Raw genomic sequence first — 12710 nt, forward strand, 5'->3', positions numbered from 1 at the left:
ACTTTATTCTTCATAGCAATCAGGGTTTTTTTTCCTCCTAAAATGTAAATGAGATTGTGTAATGGCTCAAAACCCTCTAACAGCTTACAAAATCCCAACCACTAACTATCTTAATAAAACAAAGTCTCCAGTCCAATCACAGCCCTTACTATTCTCATCATCTCCTATTGCTCTGACCCTAACTCACTCCACTCAAGATACACTGGTCTCCTTACTGTTTCCTTACAAATGTCAACAGTGACTTGCTTGAGTTCCAGGTCTCTGTTCAAATGTCACTATGAGAAAGTTCTTCCTTGACTATATCCATCCCTGTACACTGCTTTATTATACATCATAATGCTTACGTTGTTTACCATATATTTGTTTGTTGCCTGTTTTCTCTAATCAGAATGTAAGCTCCTTAAACACAAGAACTTTGTTTCAGAGCCTAGACAAAGGGGAAGTGAACACAGTAGTTCAATAATATGTACTGAAAGACTGAATAAATGTTCTTCAGATTTTTTTTTTTTTTGAGATGGAGTCTTGCTCTGACACCAGGTGGGAGTGCAGCCTGAAGCTCACTGCAACCTCCACCTCCCAGATTCAAGTGATTCTCTTGCCTCAGCCTCCCAAGTAGCTGGGACTACAGGTATGCACCACCATACCCAGCTAATTTTTTTTGAATTTTTAATAGAGACGGGGTTTCACCATGTTGGCCAGGATAATTTCCATCTCCTGACCTCGTCGTGATCTGCCTGCCTCAGCCTCCCAAAATGCTAGGATAACATGTTTTACAAATAAAATTTTATATATATAAATGACAATTTTCCTATCAATCAGTTTGAAGCAATTTTTATTTATAAACAATGGTTTATAAGTAGTTTTCTGTGTTTTTATGAGACTACTCTGAAAAGTAAAGAGTAGTCTTTGTGACATTCCTCCTACTGAAGAGTTTCTCAACCTCAGCACTACTGACAATCAGCTGGATAATACTTTGTTGCAGGGAACTGTCTTGTGAATTGCAGGACATTTAGCAGAATCCCTGGCCTCCACCCACTAGATGCTAGTAGCACTTCCCTAGTTGTAACAACCAAAAACATCTCCAGATATTACCAAATGTTTTGTGGTGGGCAAAGTCAACCTCCCCATTGAGAAGCATTGTACCCACTGGTAAAGGATTTTGTTTTTCTCTTTTGTTCAACAACAGAAACATCTGGAGGCAGTATAGGTCATACAATTAAAAAATAAAAAGAACAGAAATAGTTCAGATCATATCTGAGATATCTAAAGCATACAGATACGAATTTTCAAACCAACTAAATAACCAACTTTACATGCTGAGGGTAGGTTCATAAGGCAAATACTCTGACATTAAAATAAGCAATCTTAATTTAATCCTAAAATAAAATCCTACGATATCTGTATGATTATGAGCACTTTCTGGAATGAGCCTCACCTTAAGTTTATTGTATTCTAGAGCAAAGGCAAGGAAGTTACAAGCTTATTCTACATAAAACCCTTCCACACTCCCCAACCCAGCCCTCAGATAAAATGTACTTTTTTCAGTCTTATAACATCCTAATGGCAATTGATATGTGAAAAAAATATTTATACCTCCCTAATCGCCTTCAGTGAGTGTTCAGAATTATCTGTTAAATTCTGGTACACATATGTATGTATGCAACGGTCTTGCAAAGCGAATTTCACTAGCATCTGAATGTCAGGTTCATGGCTGAGGGTGAAGTATTCCAGAAACATTATTTTGTCTGCCTGACCATATTTTAGCAGTAAAAATTTTAGAAAAGTTGGGGCAATCCAATAACAGAACAGGATAACACATTTCCTTACTATATTTACCATTTAATGCAGTGCTACAGTGTTTGGTAAAAGTAAAAGAAGAGTAAGACAATAAAACTGCTGCCAGGTTTTAACCATTTACATTCACAGTAACTGAAACAGTCTTACAGAGAAATTATGTTAAATGCTATAATATTTACAATTGACTAAGGAAACATGTTTAGTGAGGACATATTTTCAGTCAACCTGGTATTGTAGGACAGGATTAAGATTTATTATAAGGTTTCTGTGTTCCATCTCTCACTAAAAGCATAGAGATACACTGACAAATGAAACTGGCAATTGTTAGAATAATATTCTTATTTCTTTATAAATATAAATGGTATATCTGACATTATGCTTTTCAAGCAAAGTGAAATGTTACTAAGGAATAATATATCTACAAGCATCTCAGAAAACAGGAACAAAAAAGCCAAATTACTTTTATATTAGCATTAAAATAATTTTCATCTTATATCAATTTTAATTCCACAAAACTCTTGGCTATTCTTGACTCTTGGCTATTCTTTCCAAAAATCTAAAAAGCTAAATGTATATTTCAGAAATTTTTTCCCATTCTTCAGTGAAATGACCCTTCTAGATATTAAGAAAACAAAAGTTACTATTAAGCCTACAATATTTTTTTAAATAGCAGAAGTACTCAGGCTACTTTAAAACTGATTATAGGAAAAGACTAAAATAAATTATGAAAAGATTTACCAATATTCAAAGCTACCTGCAGCCAAGTCTTCTGGCTATTTCTGTTTCTTGTTAGCCAAAAGCCTAGGCAAATAATTCTGAGGCACAGTGCTGACATCAAATCCCTAGCAACACTATTAGATATCAGCCAATTGGAATAATAATAATGTATCTTCCTAGCAGAAGAGCTGGCTAGGCTACTAACATTATTTATTTTCCTCTTCTGAATTTTGGCAGCATTTCCTTTATTGAAATTCTCTCTCCTCTCTTCCCCTTCTGTCACCCACTGCTCTCATAGCCTTAAATGCAGTTAGTATGCTTTTTCCCTTCACATAAAAATGAGTATACAATAATTAGAAATTATCTGAATACACTTCATCTAAAAAGAAGCTAAAAGACATAATTTTAGAATTAAAGTGGTATGTCATCAAAGACTAGCTGTATAATCTGACATTAATAGCCACAAATTATTTATTTTTTAAAAAAAGCTTGTATATTCTCATGTAGAGAAACAGTAAACATTGCCTATATCCAATTTCCAGCAGGTACATATTTAAAAAAATATTTTTAACCCACTATGATGCCTTTATAAGATATAACAGACTGCCTCAATGAAAAATGAAAACAGTCAAGATTAATCTACCAGTCAAGAGATTCACTGAGTTTTTTCTCTGAAGAGTAGATATTATGAAGTTTAGTATTTTAAAATATATTTCATACTTTTTAATCCTACAATAATATTGCTAAAAAATTTGAGGAAAAAATGCAAAAAATAGTATTGAATAGAAGCTTGAATAGGATACAGTAATAGCAAGAACATGACTTAGGGACATGGGCCCAAACCACAGCTCTGCCAAGTGGTAATTTTGTGATTGCAGAAGGTATTGAACGTCTCTGAATTTCAGTTAATGTATCTCTAAGATGGCACCCATACTATTTATCCTTTCACGAATACTTCAAATAAGTAGACATTTTCTACTAATACAAGTAATTTACAAATCCAGAATAATATAAAAATAAAAACACTTGACCAACAAAATATTCATGGATAAACATACAATAAATTTAAGAAGGTATACTCTTTAAATATAGTGGTACTTTCCTTCATATTTAATTAAAAAGCTGTAATTTTCTAGTATTGGTTTTGGTAAATAACCAGTATGCAGTAAAATGAAATACATTATTATAATTTGATAATGACTAGGCATCAGCTTATAAGCATTTAAAGTAAAGTAAAGTGAAAAAGTCAAATTGGACCTTGGTCAAAAATGAAAGTTCATTTTCTTCAATATCCATCTATTTTATTCACTTAAAATGCCAAATCATTCCCAATCTACAGGTTTTAGAACCTAGACAATGATTTTCATGCCAATAAATATTTAAATGAAACATTAGTTTCAAGAAGGATTTTAAGTAAAATTCAACATTATACTGGAATGATAAATGCTAATGATGCAAACTAATTTAATGTCTAACATCTGAAAAACTTCTCCAAACATCTCAAAGTTTATAATCTTCATTGATTTTAGAATTCTAACAAAAATGTTTAATGTATCTCCATTTATTTAGAAAACAAAACTATTACTCAGTTTCTGCAATTTTCCTAGATACGTATTTTTTACACTTTGAGAATTTTGGGATTTTTTAGTTACTATTTTTGAAGAAGATAGTAAATACTAATTCTTTTTAGGTTCATAGGCCTTTTTTTAGTATAAGACTCAGAATATAAATCAATATCTATGGCTTAAAAAATAAATCCTAAATTTGGGCATTGATTCATGATAAACTATAAATTCCTTATCTCCTGCACGTCTTAGTCCTTCCTTCCCTCAACAAAGGATAAATTCAAATATTTCCTCAAAACTTCACATGGTAAAAACACATAAATCTTTGAATGTCCATGATAAAAGAATATTTTAAAAGTAAAGATTAAGAAGAAATCTAAAAAGCATTAAGTTACTATAAAAAACAATGGGGCACTTGCAAAGAAATTAAAATAATCCAGCTCAGAAAGAGCTCTCCTGAAAACAGAAGGCGAGGAGAAGAGAGAAATGGAAGAAAATCAGGCTCCCAATCTGTTCATTTCCCAGAATTTGTGAACAAACTGCTTTCTCTCAACTGTCTTTACCATGAGCATGAGCATAATCCACAATGTACCAGTTTTCTACTGAATACAGGTTAAGTGCCATTACAGCAATGGTCAAAGGGCAACTCATTTTCGTTTGTTTGTTTGTTTAATGAATAAACACTTCATCTTAAAAAACAAGAAAAGAAAAACAAGAAAGTTAACACTTTCTTTTCCAACCCAGACAATTCCTTTCAGCTTTGGAATTTAAAGATGGGCTAGAAAAGATACTATGCTGCCACCTATCTACCTGAAAGGGTAGAAAGAAAAAGCAGACTACAGCTTTCCTTCAGTCTAGCTGACAGAAGACAGGGTCAAAAGAGGGCATGCTTTAACTGCATCATTACTCTCACAAAAATTATGTATAATAATCATTCATGTAATATCCAAAGATAGAGAACTTTGGGGATCTTTTCCACATCCTGAATATTAGAAAGGATAAGATGAATGAATAAGGTTACTGATACCATCTTTATATATACATAGTTTTATACACATAATCAAGAGCTGGATATAGATTTTTGTTTGTTTCAGAGAAAAATGAAAGAAACAGGAAAAGATTGCAAAAAATACTGATGGGGCAGGAATTTCTGGAGAAAGATTCTACCATAAAACATTATTTTTTTTTAATGTCAACGGTAATAATGATGACTTTGGTTCTGAAATTATTGGTAAATTTTTTCCCATCCAAGTACTATCCAGGCTCAACACTGCTTAGCTTCTGAGATCAGATGAGATTGGGCACGTTCAGAGTGGGTATGGCTGTAGACAAATTTTTTCTACATTTATGAAAAAACACAGTAAATATCATTTACAAAAGAACTGCTAAGGTAAGAACATTATTTTATTATTTAGCTTTACAGAGTTTGTTATACAGTTGAAATTTTACAACAGATTTGCCCTTAAAACCAGTTATTCCAGTTACACCCTCAGGCCTTTTGCTTTTTGCCCAGCAATTACTTCCTTCATCTCCTGATTTAGTTCATCTCTATCTCACCTATAAAGTCTACCATGAATCTCATTCCCTACAGTACAGCAGTTCTCAAACCTTATGGCCACAGAAGTCCTGCACTGCACAACTCCACAGGATAGTATTTACATAGACTATGATGTGAGTGTTGCCTCCTGGAGTTATTCAATTAGGCAGCAATGATTAAAACCACCTGGGAAGAAATTTTTAAAGAAAATGCTATTGCCATTGACACCTATGAGGAAATAGTTTGTATGAAACCAACCCTCACACCAAGAACACTATGAAAAGCCAGATAAAATCCAATTAATTAATAAATACACAGCTGTTTGAAGATACTGGCAACTGGCCAAACTTTCCAGAACTTACAAAGCCAAAATCTCAGAGAAAGTAGACAGGCATTAAGGTGAGCCATATATTCTGTACTGCTCTTTACCTGAACGTACTTGCCCAATTCACACACAGTATTGCATGAAAGACCAAGTAGAAGTGGAGACTCAGAATATCCTACAAAACCTCCAAGGGCAGGAAAACAGTAACTGTAGGGCACATTCCACAATACACACCTCAGTTTTTCAGCTGAGACCCCAAAAGACTATACTATTGGAATAAAGGCACATTGAAACCAGTCTTTCACAAAGACAAACCCAGCAATCAAGATTCCTTTCAAAATACCAATAAATGCAATAAACAGCATCTTCCCAAGAACTTCTGGATTAAGACCAATGTTCTGTTATTTAGCATTAGAAATATTTGTTATATAAACCCCTCATTGGATTAAAATAAGCCTTCTTTTATATCTTATAAAAAAAAAAAAGAGTAAATCAAATCGAGAAAAGAACACATCAAACACATTTTCTACAATTCGTCACATAAAACACTCAGTATTCTAACTTAAGCATGTCAGAAGACAGGACCAAATATCTGGAAATTGACAGGGAAAAAGGTCAACAGAAACAGACCCATAAGGGGATCTCAAAATTGAAGTTACCAAACATAGACATTAAAATAATGTATTAAAAAATGTTCAAAAAAAGATGACAAAATGGATGATTTCACCAAAGAAATTATCAATGAAAGAAAGTCTCAAATGGAAATTCTAAAAGTGAAAAATATAACTGAATTAAGAAGGATTTAAGGGTACAATAGACATGGCAGAAGAGCTGATGAGTAAACCTCTGGATAGGAAATATCTAGAATGAAGCAGAGTGGGGGAATAAAAAAGGAAGGTGAAGAAATAAATTCCAAACATATGCAGCACAATGAGAACTCATGTACATGTAAGCAGAATCCCAGAACTGCAGGAGAAAAAAAATTGAGCAGAGGTAATATTTGAAGTAATAAAGGCCAAGAAACTTCCAAAACTTAAGAATGACATCAGGCCACAGATTCAAAGTTACATAAACTCTCCAACAGAAAAAAATGCAAAGAAAATAAGCACATCATAGAATCACAGAATAACTGCTAAAATATAAAGACCAAAAAAAATAAAAAATAAAAGCAGCCAAAGAAAAACACACATTTCATTGGAGTAACAGTAAGACCAACAACTGATTTTGCAATAGAAATGATGGAAACCATAAGACAATGGAATAATGTCTTTTAAAAACTAAACAAAAGTAACAACCAATCTACAATTCTGTGACAAACCATAAATGCTTCAAAAATGAAGGAGAAACAAAAACATCTTCAGGGAACTAACACTGAGAGAATTTGTTCCAACAGACTTGCTCTAAAATAAGCCTTGAGGAGGCTCAGACATAAGGAGGACTAGAAAAAGCACCTAAGTAGATAACTCAAAATAAATAATGACTATCAGTAACACATAACATATATAACACATACTGTATTTGCAACAATGATAAAGTCTTGTTACCATGTGATTTTGTTCTGCATCTACTTTCTACCCCACAATGCCAAAAATGATGATGATAAAGGGTGTTCCAAAGCCACTGCTTTCATTAGGTGCACAACGGTAAAGTATTAACTTACATTAGACTTCAAAAAAAATCAGAGAACAATGTTTTCACTTTGGGGCAAACTATAAAAAGAGTAAAAGTAAAAGTCATTAAAAATAGAAAATTGGAAAAATTTTTAAATTAGAAATTCCAAAACAGGCAAGAAATGAAGAAAAATGGGACCACAGAAGAGATGAAGTCAAATAGTAAATAAATAGGAAGATGACAAAATACCAGTCAAAAATTTACTAAATATTTCATATTAAAAGACAAATATGTTTTTAATGATGAAGTATCCACTGTCTATAAGACACATATAAGACACAGTAACCAAAAAAGGTTGAAAGTATTGAAGACAGAAAAAGACATACCATGAAAACACTAATTAAAAGATAACTGATATAGCTAAACTAATAACAGAAAATAAAATTTAAGGCAAGAATCATTATTAAGAATAAAGAGGCATATTTTATAATGATACAAGAGTCAATTCACCAAGAAGATATAACTAAGTTTGTATGTGTCACTAATACAGCTTCATGTTCTCAACTTCTAAATCAATTAAATGACTAGAATTCATTTCAATGTATACTAAGTAACTACTGAACATTCACTTGCTTCAGATCATTGGAATATTTAGAGCTACATAGATTATAAAATACTTTCTCCAAGTTTAGTTATAATTCTGGTCCTAGTATTTAGCTTTACTCTATTAAGTAGTTAGAACACTGCTAATAAACATTCCATTTTATGTATTTAAATTTGTCTAACAAAACTGTCTTTTTTTATGATGGGAAATACTGTGGTAAAGCTCTTCTCTCCATACACCTAACTTGATAATATATATTAATTACTGAGATAATATATCACAAAACTAAAAATTACCCGATTCCTCAATAGGAAACAAAGTGATCTTGGAAATTTCATAACCTCTGATTTTTCATTTCATTACTGCTAATATGGTGGTACTTATGAAAGTACCTCACTTGATACAAGGAAACTTATAAGACTTGGGCTAAGAGAACAATTTCTGCTCAGCACTACTAGACATAAATAACTTTGTCAGATTCCTAGAACTGCTTTATTCCTAGCTTTCTTACAACCAACATAATCATTTGATTCTCATTTGGTAAAATGCTACTAACACATTATTATGATTTTTATTTTAAAAATCACCTGCATTATATCTACAATTGGTTGCTCTAAGGAAAATCTGGTTTGACTTTTCAAAACCCACTTTTCATACTCACTTTTTATATACTTTCTTCTCGATATTTTTAATCTCTTAATAAACATTTACTACACTGATCTTTTTCCAACATTTGTTATGCACGTTTTACATATATATATATATATAGTATATATATTCAAATATAACCTATATTTGATAATCCATTTCTCCATTTCCCAGTTTTAAAAAAGGTGACTGCGATTTATTTCTCCAGTTTCTACCTTTCATTTGGGGAATAAAATTAGTTGTAATTTCAAACACCTTAATCCTTCATTTGATTACCAGAATTTCCTTAGTTGGTCATCAGTCTTCTAGTAATAAATGGTTACTGTAAAATGGTCTCTAAAATTTTCACAAAAATTAATAAGCCAAAGAAAAATTGTTTCCTCCCTCTGAGAGCTTTCACTAAAATCAAATGTAGAATAAATTGAATGTCTATTATATGCCAGGTAAGTTGACATACATTATCTCATTTAATATTATTATTCACATTTTCAGAAGAAGAAAATTATAAATCAGAGAGTTTAAACAATGTGTCAAAGCTGATACATTTAATAAGAAAAAGCAGGCTTTTAATAGGTATGTATGTCTGTTTACAAAGACAAAATTTTTCCACTACATGAGGCTGGCAAAGTTACTGTAAGGAGCCAGGCAGTTAATATTTTAGGCTTTAAAGACCATAGTCTCTGCCACAACTATTCAATTCTGCTATTATAGAACAAAAGTAGCTATAGACAATATATACACAAAAGAGAGTAGCTGTTTTCCAGTAAAAAAACAGGCAGACGGCTGAATTTAAACCAAGGTCCACAGTTTGCCAATCTGCATGATACCGCAATGCATTTATTACCTCTCAGACAGCCTCTATTAGTTTTTCATTTACACCACTAAATTCTCCTTCTCTGCCACTTAAAAAAAATTACCTTAATTCTACTGAGAAATTTTATTTTAATGCTTTTCTTATTAGGCTCAATTATTTGAAATAGATTACTCTAGAGAATATGTATATTCTTTTACATGATCTAACTTTAATGCCAATTATATCAGAAGTTTATCTATAAATAAGATGAAACATTTCTACAACTATAACACTAGCATGCATTATATTCTCAGTGTGAAATGTCAAACATCTCAATTTAAAATTCCCCTCTTTGAACTTTTTGCAGTTATTAGTCTCTAATTTTAATTGCTCAAGCTAAATATAATGAGCATATTCACCATAAGGCCCCCCTAATATATACACCCAAGCAGTGATAGCAAATGATCAGGTATACTAAAAAGATCCAAATACCTTAGTCATTTTCTCCCTCTCTCCTTTATTCCAAAATTTAATTGTATGTACCTCCAATAAATTTATTTTTTATAATATAAAAGATTTAAAAAGTATAAACTTGTATAAACAGGAAAGAAAAATTTGCTTCACCATCAAGGGTTTTATTCTTTCTTTCCTCTTTTTCTCCTTACCTTGCATCCTCATGAGTACTTGCACACTTTGTCTGTCTGTCTGCATCCCCCTCCCACACACAGTTTTTTTTTAAAAAAAAAAAAACAATCCAAGTCCAAATAAAATAGAAAAAATGACAGTCAAAAACCATACAAGATCCAATTCAAATCCCAGCTCTATAACTAAATCCAGTTGAATAATCACTTCCTAGCTTTATGCCTTCAATACCTTATGTATTAGTCTTACCTTATATATTGGGCACTAGATATATATATGGATGGAACTAAAGTGAGAATTAAAATGAGATATCCATAGCACAATATTGACAATGAATTAAAAATTCTAACTGCTGCTATCATCATCATCACCACTATTTTGTGCAAGTCATAACAGCTATTGCAGTTCCTCTACAAGTGGGAAGGTACTGCCTCAAATGGTATATATATGGATAACTTTTAAAGCATCCTGCAAATTCATCTTATCATTACTGTTGAAAGTCAGGGAGAAAAAAAGTTCTCTTTCTTAAGAACATAACTATTTGGTTAGCTTTTAAAATTAAATCCTACATTTTTATTCCTGAAAAAAGAATATTTCATCTTTGTTTTTAATTATTTTAGATATTTTTAAACCAAGACACATATATTAAAAGATCCAATGTGTTGCTTTCTAAAGAAAGCCACTCAACACTAATAAATAATCATAAATGAATTTCATTAAAAGGACATTTCAGACTAGGGACCACTTTCTCACTCCCAATATAATTCAAAAGTCACCAATTTGAGGGTTTTGTTGTTTTGTTTCCAATCTTTTGTACTTAAAAGAACCACATATTAATAACTGTATGCTAATATTAGTGCTCTGTTAGTGGATATAAACATTTCTTACCAAATTACGCTTTTTTAGTGGGAGAAAATAGTAATAGTGGCAGAAAGAAAACATCAGTGCGTAGCAAGTAAGAAGTTCAGTGTAGAAACACAACTGCAGAAAGAGCCAATGATTATCTTCACCAACACAATTGTTAATCCTAAAGAAAAAAAAATGAAAAAGAAACTATTTTAAATTTCAATAAGTTTGCCGCAGGATCAGTAAGACTAAAATAAAAACAAATAATATCACATATGCTTAACTTCATGAAGATATGCTAAGGCCACTCAAAGGTCAAAACAAACTATGCAAAGTATAAATACACCATTTTATATACGTAAAGCACTTCACAAAGGATGTCCACATGTTATCCTCCTTCAACTCATAACTCAGCGAGACAGGAAGAGCATACAGTAGCCTCCTGTGTCACTGACATGGAAACAGGAACAAAGGGGTTAAGCCTCTAGTCAGAGGATGTATAGTAAGAAGAGACAGGGGCCAGGAGAGCAAGAATCCTGCTTCCCTATATATTGCTCTTCCTTTACGGCATTCTAGCTGTGGAAAGCAAGCTGAATGAACTGAAGCAAAACAGCTGAAACTTGCCACTCTGGCATAACTGCTAAGCATTCACCTTTTTCTTTTTTCATTTTAAAAATCTATCCCTGGTTGCTGAAAATAAAAATATATTCAAAACTATTTACAGATACATAGAGTTATACTTCCAGCAATATAACAGTGAACCCGAACTAGGAAAGATGATTAATGTTATAATCAAAAATTTTCACGGCTATTTAAAGCTGAATATTTTATTACTCCAAATTTATTGTATCCAAATTGTCAAAGTATCCTAAAATTCCAGCAAAAAAAACCCTTGATCAAAACTATAAATTACTTTGCACAAATGTTTTCACTTCAAAATAGTATTATACTGTCACTGAAAAAGGAATGATGTAACATGTTTCAGTCCTAATTTAAGTTGTTCTTTTTAACTTGTCATTAAACCATTTTTAAAGTTAAATACAGAACTGAACTGAAAAACCTCAGAGAGGCATTTCTTAGACTTAGGAGTGCATGCTTTGTAAACGAAAATCTACTGCACTTTGTTATTTGCAAGCAAGACTATAAAAGAAGTGTGCTTATGTATTAATATACACTCAGAAATGCTCTTCAATACCTGTTGATTGAAAGATGACTTATCCTTATTCCATCCTTCCTGTCCCCAGGAAGTTTGAGAAAAAATGTCTGTGATCACAGCATTCTTCTTAATCAGAACAGCTTTAGCAAGCATTAAGGTCCTCAATCAATATGAGTTCTTTTTGTAACATTTAAACTACTTAGAATGATCAGGCTAGATGCAGTGGCTCATGCCTGTAATCCCAGCACTTTGAGGTTGAGGGGGGCGGATCACCTGAGTTTGAGAGTTCAAGACCAGCACAACCAACATGGTGGAACCCCATCTCTACTAAAAATACAAAAATTAGCCGGGCATGGTGCATGTGCCTGTAATCTCAGCTACTTGGAAGGCTAAGGCAGGAAAACCAGAGGCCAGGAGGCAGAGGTTGCAGTGCAGCAGAGGTTGAGATTGCACCACTGCACTTCAGCCT

General features: G+C 32.4%; 1 protein-coding gene across 6 annotated transcripts in view; it reads right to left on the bottom strand.

Moving 5' to 3' along the window:
- Positions 1–12710, bottom strand: part of ZDHHC21 (zDHHC palmitoyltransferase 21) — a 66438-nt gene that overhangs the window by 38470 nt on the left and 15258 nt on the right. For all 6 annotated transcript variants that reach the window (XR_004744894.3, XM_078369338.1, XM_035305961.3 and 3 more), the window contains one exon: positions 11128–11266. Coding sequence is in view for 5 of the 6 variants with exons in the window: in XM_078369338.1 (XP_078225464.1) it covers positions 11128–11266 (139 nt within the window). In the remaining variant the exon portion in view is untranslated. The remainder of the gene's footprint in view (positions 1–11127; positions 11267–12710) is intronic.

This window comes from Callithrix jacchus, chromosome 1 (genome assembly GCF_049354715.1).
Source record: "Callithrix jacchus isolate 240 chromosome 1, calJac240_pri, whole genome shotgun sequence".
Lineage (NCBI taxonomy): Eukaryota > Metazoa > Chordata > Mammalia > Primates > Cebidae > Callithrix > Callithrix jacchus.